The sequence below is a fragment of the Merops nubicus genome, unplaced genomic scaffold (genome assembly GCF_000691845.1).
Source record: "Merops nubicus isolate BGI_N331 unplaced genomic scaffold, ASM69184v1 scaffold8783, whole genome shotgun sequence".
NCBI lineage: Eukaryota > Metazoa > Chordata > Aves > Coraciiformes > Meropidae > Merops > Merops nubicus.
The window spans coordinates 11,578-32,749 of NW_008598207.1; the positions used below are offsets into that span (position 1 = coordinate 11,578).

The window sequence follows — 21,172 nt, forward strand, 5'->3', positions numbered from 1 at the left end:
TGCTGAACTTTGGATTTGTTTGAGAGAAGACAGCATGGAGGTGTAGCCTGAGCCATGGGCTCTGAATAATCATTCACATAAAGATGTTGGGAATTTAGGTAAAGAAATCTATTATCTGCTGTGGTGTGGTCATGGTCCTGAGAGCTAGAAAGATGGGACCTGTTGATGAGGAAAAGTAAATCACCAAGATAGGAAGAAATTAGTAATGGATGTGCAGAAGTGGGATTTTGTTTTTTTTTTTTTAGAAATGCAGAGGATGGGTGAGTAGAAGACAGGTTTTTGGCACACTGAGCTCCAGGGAGGCTTCCAGAATCTGGGAAGGAGATAGAATACATGTCCCACATAAAGTGAGTGTGAAGCACTGGTGAAAGCTAGAAAGGGAGTTGCAGACTGACATCAACCAAGGACTTGAAGTTGAGCCAAAACTCTCTGGAAAGGAAGAAGGTGGTGAGCAGCAGAAACTGATGCAGAGGCAGCGAGCCTGAGGAGGGCAGGTGGAGCAGCAGCACTTGTGCATGGCGTGGAGAGGCCAGAAGTCCCCAGGGACACACAGATGCTGGCAAGAGTCTGCTCTTATCAAGAGGGTTAGGTCTACAGCAATCGTGGATCCAGAGGGAGGGGAGTCACTGCAGGTGAAGGTGTGACTTGCAGCAAGGCAGCATGGAGCAGAGGAGCATGCAGAAAGGGAAGTGATGGGAGGATGGTCTCCAGGAGAGCGTTGGGAGGAGAGGAACTACAACTGATGGCACACTGAGACTTCCAGGGAACGTGAGACCTGACAAAGCCACTCCCAGTGAACACAGAGGAGGAAAGAGCAGAGGCTGGGAGGATGGTACTGTGCTGTGAGAGCAGGCAAGGGGATGGGAACCTGGGGCTGGAAAGGGGCCTGCCTGCATTCAAGGCACCCTGAACTTGGGAAGATGCTATTGCTTTAAAGCAGAGACCCTTTTCTTGTTCAAAAGAGCTGAGATTTTCCCCCTGCTGACTCACTGAAGAAAGGATGGCAAAAATGAGGCACAGTTCCAAAGAATATTATCTCTTTCTCCTCCTGGCCAGAAGCAAGGCTTGGAATGGTTTCCAGTAACTCCAGTCCCAATTCCCACAGCATGGGCTGACCTTGACTGGCAGGGCTTGGGCTAACGTGTGCACAGCTCTCTTAAGTCTGAAGCTGAGTGTGCACAGGGAAGCATCTGACACATGCAACGGCTCATAAACATTGGACATGGAGCATTTTTTATCCAGAAGTCACAGCCAGTTTCCTCTGTCATGTCCTTGGCTTCCTTCGTCATGTCCTCAGAGAGCTTAGGGCTGACATTTGAAGAAATTCCTTCTCAGAAAGACCCAAGACTCTGGATCCAATTACATCTTTGGTTGTATAAAATCTTGTAGCCCTGAACATCTTGCAGCTCTGCTCAGCCCATCAGCCTTTCTAATAGCAGCAGTCCCTGCCAGCTTGCTCTGCAATAGATTTCTGCAATGCTACAGCAGGAGGCTTTGGAGGGGAGGGGGTACAGCAGCATCTCTGTTAATGCTATGAGTCTAACCTAACACAGTCTGTGCCTCTGGCTTAAACTTATTGTCACCAATGGGCACACTACTAGAGTTGTAGCTAGGTGGTGGGTACCTGTCTGCTCTCTGCATTGGCTAATCCAGCTGTAAGGTGGGTTCCACCCCTTCCTCACAGAGTTTTGGAAATTACAGCTCTGGTTGGACCACCAAGAGAAGTCCCGGTTCTGGGGAGTAGAATGAAATGGAAAAAAAAAGTAGATTTTGTTTTCTCTCTGCTGGGCACTCCTTGGTTCTCAAGCTTAGGGAAGTGGTTGCAGTCCCAAGGTAGGAGAGTGTTTTAATTGCAAGTGTGTGAAACCTTGGCAGCAGCTTTAAGTGAATCAAAACAGACAAGAGAAGTGTAGCAAGGATCTCCACTGCCCTTTGAGATGCTTTAGCTGCAGACAGCTTTGTTTTAACTGATGAGTGGGGGAGGTGTGGCCCAGGGCACGTGTCTCATTTAGCTGCCTAACCTGAAAAAAAACCTCTTCAGTCTGTGTGTAGTCCTGTCTGTCCCAGTACATACTGAGTTGCTGATGGCTTCCCTATCTCACACTGGTCCCCCCTGGTGTAGGCTGCCCAGAAAGTTTTGGGAGGCAGTGGGCACATCTTTCTGCAGGGAGCAGAGCTGGGCTCAGCTGGGCACTTGCCACATCACTGTCTCAGACTTGGTGTCCTCATGGCTCTAGGTTTTCAGCTCTGCCATTGTCCCCTTGAATGACAATGCAGGGCATGATTGTCCCAGTTTTTCTGTCCCAAACACAAGCCCTGCAATGCGCCTGCTTCGTGCAGGGGCTGTGCCTGGAGCACACCCTGGAGGACACCAACCCTATGCTTTGCCTGGGGCTTGTGGGTGGCTGTGGCTCATGTGCAGCTTTGGCCCCTTCTTGGGCCAGTTCCTGGGTGCAGAGAGCAGCTCTGCTTGTGCAGCCAGAGCCCAGCTCGATTGTGGCTGTGGTATTTACTTCTCACAGGCATTTTCAGTTTTGAAGAAGGCCTTTGGAAGGTGTGGGAGGGTGCACAGCTCCTGAGTGCCTGTAGCCAAGAGATGCTTTGGCAGTGTAGACAGGCTAAGGGTTTACTTGTCCTCTCCAGGAGTAAGCTGTGCTGGGTACATCTCATGAGAAGGAACCCCTTGCCTTAGTTCTCACTGTGGCACTGGTGCACCCATTAAGCATATGACAACAGTAAAGACTTCTTGGCTGCCCCACCGTGCCTTTCAGCAGCAGCTTTTGTCCTTCACACTGGGATGGGAGATGTCTCTGCAGCACATGGCCATGTCTTCTGGCCTGACAGAGAGTTTTGGCCAAAGGGCACTTTGTGGTCCATGAGGTGGTGGTTCTTGCAGAGGAGCTTCTTGTTTATCTCAACAAGGGTTGCAGGTAGTGGAGATGTGTTACAGAAGTTGTGGGAGGAAGAGTTGGAAGGAGCTGCAGCTTCTAATGATCCCTTCAAAGGATGGGGTCTGAGGAGAGAAATGGAGGTCCATTTTTTTTGGCAGGTTATTGGCAGATGTGGGTGACTGTAAAAATTCCTAGGCACCTCTCTGGAGAGCAGGCTGGTGTGGCAGAGCAGGCAGCAAGCAAGGAGGGAAGACATTCCCAGATGTCAAGAGTAGGTCTGCAATGCATGTTAAGGAAAAAAGGGTCAACCCATCTGAGCCCCTTTTACCCACGGTGCGTGCCAGCTCCTGGTGGCACCTGGCACCTCCAGCTGCTGCTAGGAGCTAGTTGGTGCAAAAGCCCCTCTGGGGGTCTCAAATAGAGCGAGTTATGTCACTGGTGTTGGGGCAGGTTGTAGGTAAGCTCTGCCTCGAAGCCTGCTGCTCCTGTATTATTCATGGGCCTTCATGAATTAGCAATGGGCTGGGAAGGCTGCTGACTGTTACTTAGAGAGCTGCCCAAAGTGTAGGGCAGCAGCTCTCTCTGGCAGCCTCCTTTCGTGAGGATATTTGCAGTGGAGCACAATTTCTCCCCCATTGCCTCTGAGTTCCCCTGGCTCCTCGCTGGGTCTCAGAGTACAACTCTGGTTACCTGATCTGCTCTCAGTTGAGTCCATGGCTCTTACCCACGTGCCATCCCATGACCTGCTGGTAGCACGGATCTTGGGAGAATCCCGAGGAGCATGTGGATTCATGGCCGTGCTGAGGAGGAGGTGAAGCCTGTGAGGCACTGGCAGTACCCGTTGTAGCATGCAGGGAATGCCTTGTCAGTTGAATCCCACCAAATCACTGCACTAATCTGCTCTGGTCTGTTAAATTTAGTGCTTTGGCCTTTAGGTTGCTTGTCCGAGCCTTGTACCTGTCTTGCAAAGGTTTACATGCTTTTGACAGGAAAGGAATGAACTAGTGAAAAGCCACAGAATGAAGTTTAACTTGATGTTTGTTCTCAAAAAAAAGGTCAGATGGCATCTTGTTCTATGAGAAGATTCAAAGTGGCATCATTAGGGTTCAGGTTTAACACCCCTGGGAGCTACTGGAAGATCCTTTCTGCTTCTTTTGCAGTACTGTCTTGACAAAACAGCAGCTGCACATGTTTGGAAGGTTGCTTCTAAATCCTGTTAGTTGGTGGAATTAATTTTGTAAAAGCAAGTATGTATTTTACAGTAAGATCTGGAATAAACCAGAAAAACGACTTCCCCCTGTATGAGGGGGATCTAGACATCATGTCAAGCAATGGTTTGACCTTTGGAGAGGTCCTTCTGCTTTGGGGTGACTGAGCTCACCTTTTCCAGTGCTCTGCTCCCTACTTCCTTTTGCTTCACAGTTATGGGGGGGAGATATTTTGTTTGTTCAAGCTGCATCTTCTGTTTTGCTCAAGTTATCGTTGCAATCTACATTGGTAATTCAGTCTGTCCTGGCTGAACACTGGGCTCTCCTCCCTGCTGGGACCTGCCCTCCTTGCATCTCCACAGAGAGCTGCAGGGCTTTAAAAATGTAAATGAAATTGTTAATAGGTTGGAAAATCAATTATAATAAACATTCCTGGTATATAAACTATGTCTAAGTGTGTTTTAAATGAAGTATATTAAAGGCAGTGCTTTTTTTGTCCCTTTCTCCTGGCTGGGTCAGCAGGGTCTCAGTGCTGTGCTGTTTGATTTGATTAAAATGCATGATACTCTGTGCATTAGCTCGTGTCCTGGGTCACCAGGAGGCTGGGAGCATACAAGGCACTTAGAGAAGAGCTGCCAGCTTTGCTGAGTGGCTGTGGGGACTGGAGGTGTGCTTTGGACCCCCACTGAAGCAGGCGTTGGAGACGTGGGTCCATATTGTAGGGTGGTGGAGAGCTCTTTGCTCCTTTGCTGGGGGACAGGTGTCTTGGGTGTTTGGATGGCTGTGGGACTGAGCTCCAGATGTGCAGGTCTTGCAGTGAAGGATGTTGCGTGTACCCACGTGCTGCTCTGGGAGATGTAAAGCCCTGTGTGCATGAGAGGGACTGTGTGAATGCAGGGGTGTGTGACCTCTGTCTCTCTGGAGGTGGAGGAGACATGAATAATGAGTGCCAGAAGACCCCAGACAAATAGCACAAGGAGGTTGTCCCTCAGCTCTAAAGGGCCCCTTGTACCTGCATGGTGGCTGTCTTCCCTGGGGAGCTTGGAGCCAGGTCATGGCCCTGCTCTCCCTTCCCCACCCCACCATCCTTTCTCATGCTCTCTCTGCCCCTAGGAGACTAGAGAGGAACCTTTTTAACTGCAGCTGCGACATCCGCTGGATCCAGCTCTGGCAGGAGAAGGGTGAGGCCAACCTGCAGCACCAGGGGCTCTACTGCATGAACATGGATGCAGCCACCATCCCTCTGCAGGAGATGAACATCACCCAGTGTGGTAAGGACCCCTGGGACTGGGCACGAGGGAGGGTGCTGGGAGGGAGCCCTGTCCTGTCTGGCACCTCTGGTTCAACCATTTCCTTGGGGAACCAGGTGTAGCAGAATCCCACCACGTGGCTGAGTACAAGAGGATTGAAGCTGGTTGATGTAGTTTGTGGATTAAAAATAGATTATCTGGGTAAATGTAGGGCTGCTGCTTCTCTACGTGTGAAGATACCGAGTGATTTGGGGCATTTCCTTCACTGTTACGTTGTTGCTTGACAAAGTGTCTGTGATGAATCTACGTGATGCCTTAAGAAGGGAAATGTTTCACGTTGCTCTTCCTCTGCCTTACAAACCCTAAAAGCAGCATAGTGTTAAAAGACACTGCCACCGTATCTTTTGTAATTACTCTTAGGAAATACGTGTCTGTACTCATCTCCTTTTGTTTTATGTTTTTCAATTGAAATCCCATGTCTGTAGGGAAGAAGCAGGAGTGACTTTATCACCAGTTCTGTTTCCTGATGATGTTTAAAAGCCCCGTGGCCCCAGGAGCAACATGAGGCGTGCTCAATAGTTATCCCTTTTTCCTTCACCTTCTTCAGGCATCAGCTGCCTGTTCAGTGGCAGTTTTTGTTCTGCTCTTGCCAGGACTGGGAAGCATCCGTGGCAGAGTAAGGGGAGGAGAGGTGTACCTTTTGCTTGACTTTTTTTCCCAAGTTCATGATGTCCCTTTATTAAGCTCTGGAAACTGGCCAAAGTGTGCCTGCATGTGGATGAACTAAAAAGATTTGAGAGTGTGCTGTAATTTCCTCCCCACAAGGGAAGAATAATCTGCAAGGATTAGAGGAGGGAAAAAAAAATCCTCAGGGATCAGGGACAGGAGGAGAGGTGACTCCATCACTGGTGGTATTTGACTCCAGGGGACAGCAGGGTGCTGATTTGGGAACGTGAATGTGCTGGTGTGCAGGATGAGCACCTCCTCTGACCTCACAGCCTCCTGGAAGGGCAAGGAGCTGCACTGATCTGCTTTCCTCCAGAGAAGAAGGTTGTTGCTCAAGCACTAAGATGACTCGGGGGATGTTGTAACAACAGCCTGTTTGTCTTTGCCCTTTGATTCTGAGGGCTAGTATGGCTTGACAGGGCAATATTTGATTCCTGCTCAACCTGGAGAGAAGATACATCTCCTCTGATTCTTGCCACCTATGCAACTTTGCCTCCTCTCTTCTGGCATCCCCCCCAATCAGTACAATGGGGCTTCCCTGGTGGTGTCACTCCCTGATGGCAATGAAAAAGTGTGGAACCCCATCCATGGCTTTGGGTTGGTGTGGTGGGTGCTGCTACCCTGTGATGGGAGGGGACCACTCGTCAGTCCCCCCCTGCCCTGCCTACACAGTTTGCCTCTATGAATGCACAAGGGAAGCTTTCTGGCCCAAGAAGGCTGTTTGTCCTTCTGGCAACCAGTGCTGTCCTGTTTTGTGTTGTGAGGATGTTAGGTGCCTGTGGCTGTAACTAAGGAAGTGGTGTAAATCAGAGCCACCATAAATCAGCGGATCTCTCTGCCATCACTGAGGAGGAACAAGGGCACCTTTTATTAGGAGAGCTCCATTTAATATGAGGGCACATCCTTGGTCATCTTCTCTTGATTGCTATAAATTAAAGGGACACACTTTCCTCACCTGCAGTGTTGGATGCTCTGTGCCTTGTCCCTGGTGATGGGAATGTGTTGGATCCTCTCTCAGCACATGCAGTTTTCCCAGCCCAGGTGACTGCCCTCAAGAGCAACTTCATTGGGAGTAGAAAAGATGGGGATGGGGGTTGTGCAAAGGGAAGGGCAGCCAGAACTGGACAGCAACTTTTGGATTCAAACGTGATGGGAGGGTCTGTTCAGCTGGCACATCTCCAGTGCCTACGTTTTCCCTTATCTCCAAGACCCCTCCTTCCCTTGGTAAGGCAAGGCTGTGCTGTTGGCTCCTGCTATTTACCCCAGGTTGCTGGAGGCTGATTTGGAAACCAGCTTGGTGAGATGTGGGTCCACACGTATGTCTTGGGGCTGGCTGTGGCAAAAGCTGCTGCCTACCTGAGTGCCTTGGTGTCTGGCTCTCCTAGACCTCCCTGAGATCAGTGTGAGCCACGTGAACCTGACGGTGCGGGAAGGGGAGAACGCTGTCATCACCTGCAATGGCTCAGGCTCCCCCCTGCCCGACGTCGACTGGACAGTGGCCGACCTCCATTCCATCAACACACACCAGGTAGGGCCTGCAGGACCTCAGTCCTGCCTCTGCCTGATGTGACAAGGGCAAGGCAGCTGCCACGGGCTCCCCGGATCTGTGCACGAATGGCAGAGGGTTGGGTTAGATGGTGGAGACTGCAATAATAACAAAAATGAAATAGTTGTATCTGAAGGAAAATTGAGGTTGTAGCCTATCCACATGAGAACCTATGAACTACCTGAAGGCAGCAAAACCTTCTCTCTGCATGGCTGGAAAGTGAAGATGAGATAGCTTCATATCTCAGTGCTCCCTAATTGAATTACCTCATGTCTCCTCTGATGAAACTACCTGTTTACAGAGGTGTTTGCAATAGCTGTAGCTGAAATAGGCAGCTCAGCAAGCTTTTCAAGAGGCAAGGCATGTTTATCAGTGATACAACACCATGGCTGTTCCTCTTTTAAGATGCAGTGTGTTTAAAGAGGTGAGGAAGCACCTACCTTCACCCAAACCCTAGCTGTCCTTGGATTTTGGGGACCCTTTCACATTTTATATAGAAAACTCTGCAACTCATCTTCTGGGGGCAGTAGCAGTGAGGAGAGGAGCCACCAGACACTGATGTGTCTATATTTCTCTCTGGGATTTTTCAGACCAACCTCAACTGGACCAATGTTCACGCCATCAATTTGACCTTGGTGAATGTCACCAGTGAAGACAACGGGTTCCTGCTTACCTGCATTGCTGAGAATGTGGTGGGGATGAGCAATGCCAGTGTGCTGCTCACCGTCTACTGTAAGTAGCAGTGGAGAGACCTTGACCATACAGAGCTTGGAGGGCTCCCCTGGGAACTGTTTGAATGCATGGCCACTTGCTACCTGTGACATACTGGTTTTGTGGATGAGGATTAGGAGCTGAGCCCTGTGAGGAGGAGGTGGATCCTTGCACAACTCTCCAAGTGTCAGTATTTTTACTTTCCTGCTGCTTCCATTAATGCAGAAACTAGCACTAGAGCAAGGGAGGAGCAGCAGTGCCACACTGATGGTGGACATCTCTCTGCCCATCTCCTGGAAGATCCAGCAGAGAAAGGAGAAGCCGTAGAGGGACTAAAAGTGTTTACAAACACAATGTTGCTCGCCCTGATGCTATGTGAGAGGTTAAATGTCACCCTTGCTAAAGCCAGTGTTAAATCTTGCCTCTGATTTCAGGGATGTTAATGCTTCCTCCCAGATCTGTTTCTTCAAAGTTGAACTGCAAATGCCATGTAAACATGCACATGTCAAATTTCAACTGCTCACTTGTAGCTGCAAGTAGCTAAAATTTCTTTGTGCTTTCTAATATAACTTAACACAAACCTGACCTTAAGAGGAAGTTTACACAGCTTTGTGCTCTCAAGAAGCTGAGATTTACTATATGTGGCTGTGTCTGTAATATTTGCCCTTACTCTGTAGTCTGAAAATCTGTCCCTCGCTCTCAGCCTTGCCAGGTAGAATGGAGAGCCATGCAGGTTTCTAGCTAGTCTTGGTGAACCCATGTTTGTCCAGTGCTGTGCAGGAGCCACAGGGTCCTGTAGACAAGGCAGCTATAAGGATTAGGAAAAAGGAGAGTGGGTGCTCTACTACTTTCTGATCCTCTCAATAAGTGCTATTGATGAAGAATGGAGGTAGCTGAAGTTCAGGTCAGCTCCGAGGTGGTTGCTCAGCAGGTAGGTGTTTTTCTGCACTGCATTTTAGCATCTTTTCCTCCACACATTAAACAGCACCATGCCAATGCCTATTTTCACCCGTGTGATCCTCTAAGCTGCTGACAATTTCTGCTCCCCTTGCTCTTGCTGCCCAGGCCCATCACTCAGGCTGGAATTTCACGCTGAAGAGATCTGGGTTTGTGAGTGTAGGTGGCTGCCTGTTTTGAACCCTCCTTGCCAGGAAGATGTGAACAAGCCACGTGCAGATTCAAACTTGCTAGTGAAAGGAGGTGGCTGGGATGTGGTTTTGTGGTTTGGGATAGATGGGTGCTGGTGGGAGAATTTTGCTGAGTTTCAACCAGCTCTGTACCTTTTTCTCATCTGCCACCTTCACTGCCTGAAAAACCCAGTCCTTTCCCCAAAAGACAGTTTGAAGTTGGTGCCTTGTTTTTGTTCCTTGTCTCTTCAGCTGGATGGTGCCAGGAAAAAAGAGATTTTCAGGGAAGACCTGCATCTTTTTGTGTCCTTTGTCTTTGCACAAAACTCTGTTTTTCTAGTTCAGACCTTACCAGCCTTGGGGCTTGGGACCTTACATGTAGGCGTTGTAAACAGGGTTTCAGAAGCGATGGCAGAGCAACATTTGAATTCTTGGAGTGTCCCTGGGGGGAAGACAATGCATATGCAATAAATTGCAGGTGGAAGCTCTGCTTTTCTTTTCCCTCTCCCACTCTACTCCCTTTAATTAAAGCCCCCCCTGGAGGGTGTTTGGCAGGTGGGAACTCCTTTGGGATATTCAGGCAGTGGGAACCCCCAAGGACAGGCAGTCTCTGAGGGAGGTTTGCTTCCACAGCTACACAATCCGAAATAGCTCCGTGCAACTGGAGAGCTCCCGTGGGCACCTTGCACATGTGTAATGCAGCAGGGCTACAGTACAGTGTCCTCTTTAACAGGGAGAGGTGGCTTCCCCGTGATCCCTTGAGGGAAGGAGAGCCAGCAGTAGGTGTGTGAACTGGGCAACTCCAAGGTTAATTGTTTCTGGTGAAAAGACCATCCCTGCCATTCATTTGTACCCCTGTTCAGAGAGCTGGCTGTGGTTCAGATCCTCCCTCTGGGGAGCGTGGAGCGGTTCTTGTGACTTAGCACTGTTTCTTTACAGACATCCATGGGAAGACTAGAAGGAACAAGGGTTTTCAGAGGTGGTGTTTTCAATAATCTTAAATTCCACGGTGCACAGAGAGGTGCTGTGGGTGGAGGTGTGCTGTGAGCCTGCCGTGTTTCTCTCTGCTAGATCCCCCTCGCATCCTAACTCTGGAGGAGCCGGTGCTACACCTGGAGCACTGCATTGCATTTGCAGTGCATGGGAACCCAGCTCCCACCCTTCACTGGCTGCACAACGGCCAGGTCCTCCGGGAGACAGAGATCATCCACATGGAGTTTTACCAACAAGGGGAAGTGTCTGAGGGTTGTCTGCTCTTCAACAAACCCACTCACTACAACAATGGCAACTATACGATTGTGGCCACCAACCAGCTGGGCTCAGCCAACCAAACCATCAAAGGACACTTCCTTGAAAAGCCCTTTCCAGGTAGGATTTTCAGTTTATCTAATTTAGGGTTGCTTGCAATTTAAAGGTCTTAGTGCCAGTAATCCTTGCACCTAGACAAGACCTCGACAGTCCAAGTTGGCCTTGGAGCAACAGGTTGGGAGAGGTGACCTGTGAAGAGACCTCTTCTGACCAGCGTGTTTCTCCTACTGAAGTGTACTTTGGTATCATAAATCTTCAATGGAGAGAGAAAGACACTAACTGCTTTACATATTTTTGTTGTGTAACATTCTGTAGTGGCCTGGAGTTTTTAAAAAATCTTAGAGATTTTGATGGGAATGGGATGTAAGTTGGGTCAATTATTTTGGGTCTCCTCTCAGATGCCCCAAAGAGGTTGCCCAAATTTTTTGAAAGTATTCTTCGATGTGATAGCTAGTTATAAGCTAAAGAAACGAAAGCCCTTTGAAGTGATGCAGCTCTTCCTTTTTTTTTCTTCCTTCTAGCTGGCATTTGTGAAATGATTAAAGCTGGATGCAGTAGTGTCAGGATTGTTTTCTTTCTCAGTATGATGTGTGCAATTCCAGAATGACAGGTCTATAGAAGATGCGACGGCTCAATTAGTCACTTTAGATCAGTTTGCTGGGATTTGTTAACTGGCTGGAATTCCCCATTGCATTCCCAAGTGATTCAGGGTGTAACTGGAAAAAAAACCCAAACAAACAACATATGAGGACATGAAGACCCAGCTCTGGGGAGTGTAATAGAGACTTTTGTGGTGACCTGCCTGCTCTATAGGAGGGTGGAGGGTCTTGGTCTGCTCTCTGGCATGACAACACCATGCTAGCCATCATGGAGTTAAGATCTGTGCATGCTGCTGCCTTCAGAAATGGTGCCATGAGAAAGTGGCAGCTCTAAATTGGCCCCTGCAGCCCAAGAAAATCCAGCAAAATAGGGCGTTTGCTAAATATAGAAAAATACCAACAGTACTCTCATTTATTATTTATATCACACCATATATGTACACAGAGTTTTCCCGCAGGTCAAATATCGTAAATGCAAACCCAAATCTCTGCCTTGAAGATCTGACAATTGAACAAATGAGCTGATATGGATGGGAGTGTAAAATTTGTGTTCTGGCTTTAAGGATGGGAGCCCTGTTTGGCTATCTGACCTATTTGTTTCCTTCTGTCAGGGCAGAAGAGCAGCTTATCAAGTGTAGGTGGGTGAGGAGAGGCTCACAGGTTTGCAGTCTCAACTCTTGTCAGGTCCCACCTTTGTGACTCAATTTCCCCATCTGTGAAATGGGGACGGCCCTTAAGTAGGTGCTGGACCTCCAGCAAAGCAGGCAGATCTGCTGTTCCAGAGGGCTGATTTTGGAAATCGATCTGAGCCGTGCTGTGATGTAGGGAGGCACATTGATGTTTGAAGAGCATCTTGTGTCAGAAGCTCTGGGAGAATGGGGTTGTGTGAAATCTATGGAAAACTCACCCTTGTGAGTGCATCTTCACCCACGCCTTGATTGTGTTGTTGGTGTGGAGTACTTCCTGACCCTGAACCATCCCTCAGCAGGACCTGCCCCATTTCTTTTATTTCTTCTGATCCAAAGTCCCAAGCCACTCCTCGCCCTGGCAGCCCAATGCAGGATGTAATTTACTTCCCTTGAAGATCATTGCTGCATCCACTGCCACTGCTGACATTAACACTCAATGCAGCTGACGTTTATAATTTCCCATCTGAAGGTCGATGCCTTTGGAAAATGACACAAATTGAAGGTTCCCCAGCATGGTTCATTCAAGAAGCTTATTGCCTAGAGCTGTTCACAGGGGTTAGGGTTTTGCTGCCACGACCCAGGATGAGTTTGTTAGTCTTAATGAAAGTGTAGTGCATGGAAGGTTTCCTATCAGTATAGAAGAGGACCTGTGACCATGTGTTTCTTAGAAACTGTGTGAGGTTGTGCTTCCCAGGTTGAGAGGAGAAAGGTGCTGCTAGAAGCTGGGTGGGAGCTGGGAGATATGCCCCATGCCATAGCCTGTGCTTTTTGGGTTTGTGGGGTTTTTTTTGTTTTTTATTTTTGGTGATGTTGTGGCTCTAGGAGGCAGGGCAGTGGCTCCCAGGACAGGTCTGTCATATTGTGATAAAAATCTCATTGCCTGTTGTCACTGACATCTCTCCCATAAGCTACCATCTCCTTATTTATCCCACAAAAGTTAACGTACCTACCTCCCCTGTGGTGAGTGTTCAGTTCTTTAGGAACTTCTCATGGACTTTAGGTTGAAATGTCTTGGCTCTGTTTTATACTTTGAAAAATAGGGTTTTATACTTTGAAAAATAGTGGGGGAAAAAAGACTTTTTGTGGGTTTCTGTTGAATTTGCCTAGTCCAGCAGAGAAAAAGGGAAAGGGAAAAACATAGAAGCAGCAAGAGTTTTATGACTGGTCTCTGTCTGATTTAATAGGGGGAAAAAAAAAATCTCCAAATGAAGTATTTCTTCTTTTTTTTTCCCCTCTGTATTGCTAGAAAAAAACAAGGGAAGTTACTCTTCTGCTTGACTTGAAACAATATTTTTTCAGGCTTTTTTTCCCCTGGTTTGGAAAGCTGTGTTTGTCACCTGGGGGTCATTTTACACTTCCCTTCCAAACCTCACCCACAGCTGAGCATGAACATTTCAGAGTCCTTCGAGGAGCCCTCTGCCAGCAAAGCTGTGTAAACTCCAGTTAATATTGGGCTCAATTTCTTACATGGGCTAGCGAACTGAAAGCTGATGTTATTCTCATGCTATGTAAACTGAGTGTCACTGAGAGCTTCAGACCTCATCATCTGGTGCCTCAGCCACCTTCAGAGCTGAAGGAGCTTTGCTGAATAGACTGGAGCAGTCAAGAGGTTGACAGCAGGGACTAGCATTGTTGTCTCAGACAAGAGGCAGCTCTAAGCTACAGCCTCCATGTCCAGTTCAGATGTTATTAGCTTTTATGAGTGGTTTTTATGAGTCTCCTCTCAGCCCCTGCCCCAAGCTGGGCTCTCCTCTCTAGGTAGCTAGTACTCATCCTTGTAGGATTTTGTCCTTGGGTGAACAATGCAATGGAAGGCAAAATCTGCTCCTCTCCCCTTCACCTCCCTCCTGCTGAGCCTTGTATGTCTGTTGAGTTTTGCTCACATGCTGAAGGCAGGATTGTTTAACGACTGTTCAGAAGTTTGATTAGCATGCTGCTAATTCTCCATTTCAGCCTTGCAGTAACATCCCTCCCCTCCTGTTTCAGGCCAAGGCCCTGCACAGTTACCCCTGTGCTCTCCATCCTGACCTCCAGTGTGTCCTGCTGGCACACGTGATACAATTTCCAGTTATAGTTGCCCAATAGGACAAAATACAAAAAAGTTAGTTTCCTGGGCTTCTCTGGGGTGATGGGGTGTCTGAAGTGGGTTGGGAACTCTCCCTTTTCTGTGCTGCTAACTATGATGCTTCTCTCTTTGTCCTTTTCAACAGAGAGTACGGACAACTTTATTTCAAGTAAGTGTCTCCTTGCCCTTTGGATATTGTGAGTGTTTTGTTTTTGTGATTCCCCCTGCACCCCTGTGACTTATGTCCTCTCAGAGGAAAAGTCAGGAAGCCAAAAGCCAGTTGATGGAGGTTGCACAAAGCCCTGGCTTCCCTATGTATGAGCAAGATGACTGTGGAGCTTGTGACCATCTGGGCAATCTCTAGAGCCTGGGAGATGTTAATATCCCTCTAGTGATGTCCTGAAGAAGGTCCTATAGTGGAAAAGATGGTTGGTTGTTGTGTAGAAAAATGTCTTAACTAAAAGCAGGCTGACCAGTCACCAAAGCAGTTGTCTCATGGCCCATTTACAATATGCTCTCTAGAGTGGACTAGGATGAGGAGCAGGACTCAACTCTGTAGTGTTTCCTCCTCAACAGGTTCTTTTGTCTGTGCTTTCTGCATGCCCCACCTCACACTCCCCATGCCCCCCAAAAAACTCCAGACAAAACCACCCACCCCACATCCAAGTAACTGTTTCTTTGGATCAAGTTTTGCCCAAGTCATTCTTGTTTTTTAATCTTACTTAGCCCAGTAGATTTCTGAAAGCTCTAGGAGGTGGCTCAGGGGCTCAGGCCACCTACCCTAGGACACTAGGCACTCAAATATTTCTTGTTTGTAAGGTTGGAGTGACATTGGTGTTGTCCTGGTCTGTTTTCTCTGCTGATGTGCACGAGGAAGTCCCTGATGGTTGTTTTTGGTGCCTCCTGAAATAGGTGCAGCCCCTGTTAGGGGTGAAATGGGTCTCATTAGGTTAGGCACTGCCATTGGGATGTGCTGGTCCCTTGAGAGCTCCATGGGAGCCACACTGACTCTTTGTTTTGGTTTCAGTCGGTGATTATGAAGTCAGTCCCACTCCACCGATCACTGTGACCCACAAACCAGAGGAGGACACTTTTGGGGTGAGTCCTGTCCTCTTCTCTGCAGAACTGTTTGGGTTGCATTTCTTGTTATTGATGGCTTAGTATTTGCATTCCTGTACTGTTTTGAGATGTTTGCAAGGAAAAGTCTTTTCCTTTATGACTCAAGACACCAATCAGAAGGATTTTGTGGCTTCTGCCAGACAAGTAAAATACTGACACAAACCATCTGATCCTCTTGGGTCTGCAGTGTGGAACCAAGGAGCTCTTTGAAAGCAAGACATCCTGTGAAGCTGCTACTGGCAGGGTCAGAAATTCTCACTCTAAAAAAAGTAGCACCCAGAGAACAAACAAACAGGCAATTGTCTGTTTCAGACTTTTATTGAACCGTTCAGTTTAGCCCTATGAGGGACACAGATTTAGCTTGGTTCAATTCTGTCAATGCCAGTTTGCCCTCTCTCCTGCTGAGCAGGGCATGCCAAAAATGAAAAAGGAAAGAAAGCCTACAGCTTATCAGATCACAACTTTGTCTTTCTTGCACAGAATAGAAAGGTAGACAGAGGGAGAAATGTGTGTGTAAGTATGGGGGAAAAACAAAATTAACAGGTTACACAATTGCTCTAATTCTGTGAAAATTGCAAGATCTTGAAACCCAACAGGCGTTAACAGACTGAACAAAACTCAATCCACCTTATTTTCAGTTCTCATCTAATTGAAAATCTACTATAACTGAAAGAAAAGCTTTGGACAGTAAGACTGGAGTGATAATGTGCGCGGATATTAACTATAAAGCACAGAAAACAATCTGGGGGATGAAAATAGAGTGTGGTAAAATAAAAAAAAATTAAAAATATCTAGTAGCTTATGTATCAGGGATAGGGAAAAGGGTTGTGAAATGAAATGACTTTTTCTTGCTTAAATGATGTATTTTCTATTATAGCAGAATACAGTTTTGTAAGAGGAAGTGAAGTCTAAATGCATCACAAGACCCAGAACAGGAGAACAATTGGACAAATGCCAAAGAAATTGTTGTTTACATCAATGCAATAAAAGTATCTGAAGCAAAGAGTTGGAGGAATAAATATTCATAAATATGAAAATATCCCTGGGATTGTAAACCCTTTAGGGCAAGGAGGTTTTCTTTTCCTCTGCTTGTACATTGACACAGTGGAACTACAGTTCCAGTGAAGGGCTTTGGATATGGTTGTAGTATAAATATTTACTATTAAAATTTACAATAAATAGGGGGAAACATTAGAAGCTTTAGGATAGCAAAATGGGTTTTGGGAAAAAAAAAAACCAAACACCAAACCAGTTCTGCTTAATTTCTTCTGTTTTCTTTTTGTGGTGTGTTATTTTCCATCATTCTGTGTCCTGAGGGATGTTTGGATAGAGGCAAAGTTGCTCTTTCTAAAGTGTTTTCTGCTGCTCCTGTGTATTCCCAGCTCAGGTTAGTGTAGCTTTAGTATTATGGAACCATGGTGATGTTGGAAACAGAGGTTGGTGTTGTGGTGCAGTGAAGGGAGAACCCAAAGGCTGGAGCAGGGGTCCTTCTTCCCTGCAGATATATGGAGCGTGAGGCTGAGGAGAACTGCCAGATGCCAGAGCAGCATTGCCAGCAGGGAGATTCCAGACCCCTCAGTCCTGCAAACAGCTTGGGACGCTTCCAAGCTGTGCCAGAGCCCTTTGCTTTAGCTTGTGTTTTCCTCCGCAGCTGATATCAATGGAGCTGCAGCAGATGGTATGAGCCTACAGGAAGGTTAACTGGGCAAGGAGATGCTGTATTCCCAATCTAGACTCCTAAACTCCTCTGTTTTTGACAGTAAGGTTTTTTCCTTTCAGGTTTCCATAGCGGTTGGGCTGGCAGCTTTTGCTTGTGTCCTCTTGGTCGTCCTCTTTATTATGATCAACAAGTATGGCCGGCGGTCCAAGTTTGGGATGAAAGGTACGTGCAGTCACTTTCCTCTAGCAGGAGGCTCCTTCCAGGATTGCCCGGCTCTTATAGCACACGTGGAAAGGTGTTGTGGTTTTATTCCTACGTTGTCAGTATTGGTGCAAAGTCATCTAAAGAGAATGTTGTTCAGCCTTCTTCTCTTTAACAGAGTGATGAACATGCACAGGCTGGTGGGTCTCACCTGTATGTGCTTCTGCTGGGTAGAAGTATGCATGTGTCTTCCTTATCAGTACAAAACTGATTGCCCAGAAGAGCTTTGGTCCTGCTTCCCCCCCAGCCATGTGCTGAGGGAGTTGTGTTTGGGAGAGCATGTTCTTGGATGAAATCTTTTTTTGTGGACTTGATGCACGGGTTTCTCCTCACTTCAGACTGGCTGCGGAGCACAGGGAGTGAAGGGGAACCACAAGGGTGTGAAATTGTTTTGGGTTCTGTTGGAAAGGCAGATGTGCCCATTCTGTGCCTGTCTGTGAATGGACACCCTGATACTGCTGTGAGGTCCGTTCTAGGAGAGCAATTGCTGACCTGTCTCAGTGATGTGGAAGGTCTCTTTCTGCTGGCTCTCTGTTGGAAGGATTTCTCCTCTGTGTCATGAATATCCACTTTAGAGCCACTTTCAAGTGTCCTTGCTAGTGACTGGAAAATGGGGAGGCATCTGGTGTTTGCCAGGCAGAACTGGTCTCTCTGTCCTACCGACACCAGCAGTGTGATGTGATAGAGCTAGTGCCAGAAGAAAGATGACTCTGTGCCATCTGCTTTTTGTGACTCTGCTGGTATCTCCAGTTGGGCAGCGTTGGTGGTGCCCAGTGAAAGTTGGACGAAAAACTTTCACATGACCAAGTAGTTGCCAGCCTAATTGATGGCTCATATGAACACTGAAACCAGGCTTTGACAAACATGAACTTCTTTCATGGTTCCTGAGTTGCAGCCAGTTTCCTGGCCTTGCTGGGATCTGTGTTGCAGGACAGGTTGATAGGTTTGGGAATGTTTCTTGTGCTTGCCTAGGGTTTTGTTTGCTTTATGGAGACATTTCCTGAGTGGGTCCAGATGGGATTCTGGCTGGAGTTTCCCCTATGCATCCTATGGAGATATAAGACAGGACATTTAATTAAATAGAAAATCTTCTACACAAACTTAGCAATATTTAGTTCATATGTCCAATGATAAGAACCATCTGGTAGGGTGTACTGGCTGGTGGGTGGAGAATGGAAGACATGGTTCCTGGGATCAATTCCCAGCTCTTCTACTGACTCACTTAGTGTCCGTAGGCAATTAGCTGTCTTAACCTCTGTCCTTGCTTTAATTTCCCCATCTGTACAATTGGGATGATGTTACGTGCCTTCTGGAGGGATTTGTCAGAACATTTTGGAAGTGCTTGGGCATTTGCCACTGATGGGACTTAGAGATAAAAATATAAAATGTAAAACTAACTTCTGACCCTAGCGGAAGAATCAAAGAGGAGAGAACCTTATGTGAGTAACCAGTCTTGGTGAACAGATGCATGTGTGTGCTCAAAGTTCTTGGATAAGTGTGTTAGTGGATATTCTGCATTCCCAGAAACCAGAGGGGTGCTGTGATGGGCCCTTGTCTGTGCAGATTTTAGGGGGCAAAGATGTTTAGCCAGCAAAGCCTGCTTTCCTCATCATCACGCTGTATTTCCTCCAGTTCTGATAGGAAACCACAACCCTGCAAAGGTTCTAAAAGTTTTGTGGATGATACTGTTTGTAAAGATGGAGCTGGCAGAAATGAAACACATCTTTAAATCCAGGAATATAGCTCTTTAATGAGTGACCAGTATCATAGGCAACACCATGGGCAGCCTACTTATACTGCCTCAGCTCTGCTCCCCACTGGGGGCTGCAGACCCTCCTGCCCTGTGGACAATCATCTCCCTAGCAAGTCTCCTTACCTGCTCTGAGCCTCCTGCTTTTCCCCCAGTGTCTCTTCTACCTCTGCTTTTTTCTTTGGCCACAGTGCCATTGTCAACTGCCATGCCACTAAGCTTTGTGTCTTTAGCCTGTGTTTCACATCTTTGCATCTTGCTTGCTACCAAACCTTACCTACTTTTTCATCCACAGCACAAATGTAGCTCTTCCATTTGGCTGAGTATTTTTTCGTGCCCTGGCTGTTGTCTGCCCTGGTAGCTGTAGCTGACTTGCTTCTCATCCCCCCAAGAAATGTCACAGTCCCCTCCATGCTTTCAGAAATGCAGTTTCTGAGCTTTCCTTCCTTGCTGCTCAGCAGGTCCATGAGTCCAGAGCCTTGCTCTCTCCTGAGGTTGATTTGGGGCCTCAGTTGAGCTGTTGCAGATGATCCCAATCTCACCATGGTACTTTGTACCTACTTCTTCATCCACAACACAGATGTAGCTCCTCCATTTACCTGCAGTGGCTGAGTATATTTTCGTGCCCTGGCTGTTGTCTGCCCTGGTAGCTGTAGCTGACTTGCTTCTCATCCCCCCAAGAAATGTCACAGTCCCCTCCATGCTTTCAGAAATGCAGTTTCTGAGCTTTCCTTCCTTGCTGCTCAGCAGGTCCATGAGTCCAGAGCCTTGCTCTCTCCTGAGGTTGATTTGGGGCCTCAGTTGAGCTGTTGCAGATGATCCCAATCTCACCATGGTACTTTGAAGCTTGTTTGTCCTGTGTGAGCTGGATGTCTCCTTCCCCAGTGTCGTGTCTTTCACTTTGGTAATGGGCAGCTGTTCCTTTCCTTCTCCCTGGATTCTTCCTATTGGAGTGATGCACTTGTCCAAATCATCAAATCACTTTACTGAGTGCTCCTAAGCTGCTTTTTCAGGGGCTTATGTACACTTTCTATCTTACTCTGACACCCTGTGCAGGAAAATGCAGCTGGCAACCACCTCTAAATCTCCTTGAGCCAAAATTTTCCTCTGGGTTCCTCATTATCAGTTAATTCTTAGGCAGGAGCCATCCTGTATGGCACCCAGTGTGGTATCATTTACTGAGAAAAAAAATCCTAAACCCTGAGTCTTTTTGGGAGAGTGCATCATTCTCTGAATCAAGAGCTGTTTGTTGCCAGCTGATATGTTGCCACTTGTTGTTGAAATCCCAGCTTGGCAGGCCTGCAAGTGCAGGTTTTTCCTGTTGTTTTTGTCATGGACACAGAACATTGTGTGCTCATGTTGGACACGTTACCCAAAGCACCTTGTGAGTTTCTCTGAGCACGTCTTTTTCCTTCTGCATCTCCTAGCGTGAAGCAGATGGTTTATCTCCTACAGAGAGAGGTGGATTTGGACTGGGAAGGTTGGATGTCATGTGGGGCTGGAAAGTCCCCCTGAGCCAGGCTGCTGGGTTGCCCACCAGCCTTAAAAGTGGACTAATGGGCTGCCAAGTGTCCAACACCCCTTTGCTGAAAAGGAAGTCACTGTGTCTCAGAGCACGTATACTGGAGGAGGAGGACGAGGTGTCCACACTTGTCCTCTTCTGGCTGGTAGCACGGCCTCAGAGCATGGCACGAGAGTCCTGGTAGAGCTGCTGCTCTGGTTATGACCCGGCTACTGATACAGCCAACAGCCAAGTGGTGGAAAAGGCTGTGCTGCCAAGCGAGCCGTCGACGGGCTGGAGCTGTGGCACCAACAAAAGCTCCTTGTGAAGGAGGCTCTGACGTGCTGTGCTCTGAGCTCCTTGGCATCCCTTGGGCGGGCTTGCAGAGGCTGGCATGGTGCCACCCCCTCGCCTTTCCCTGCCCCCTCTGGAGAGGACCTTCATTAACAGGGATGGTGGAGGGCAGAGCTCCTTTCTGGCTCCCTGTCTGGGGGTGGGCTGAAGCGACTGCGGGGGGGCTGCAGGATCGTTGGAGGCTGCAGGAGTGGTGGAGGTGGCAGGAAAATGGCAAACAAAGGGTCTTTTTGTGAAACCTGGTGTTACAGGGGCAGCACGGAGGCAGCGGAGGGCAGGCTGCTGGGAAAAGCAAGTGGCAAAAAGGAGAAGTGTTGAAGCCGCAGACACCGGCTGCAACCTCTTGCTGAAGGGTGGTGTATCTAGAGAGGGAGCTGAGATGCTTTTTGAAGCCTTATAATTAGTGG

The 21,172-nt window shown here is 47.8% G+C and overlaps 1 protein-coding gene across 1 annotated transcript in view; it reads left to right on the plus strand.

Annotated features, from left to right (window-relative positions):
• Positions 1-17,121, plus strand: part of LOC103769734 (NT-3 growth factor receptor) — a gene marked incomplete at both ends in the record, with an annotated part of 19,175 nt that extends 2,054 nt beyond the window's left edge. Inside the window, 7 exons of the mRNA XM_008936963.1 lie at positions 5,213-5,370; positions 7,461-7,603; positions 8,212-8,353; positions 10,531-10,827; positions 14,266-14,289; positions 15,148-15,218; positions 17,019-17,121. Coding sequence (XP_008935211.1) covers positions 5,213-5,370; positions 7,461-7,603; positions 8,212-8,353; positions 10,531-10,827; positions 14,266-14,289; positions 15,148-15,218; positions 17,019-17,121 — 938 coding nt within the window. The remainder of the gene's footprint in view (positions 1-5,212; positions 5,371-7,460; positions 7,604-8,211; positions 8,354-10,530; positions 10,828-14,265; positions 14,290-15,147; positions 15,219-17,018) is intronic.
• Positions 17,122-21,172: the final 4,051 nt, after the last annotated feature.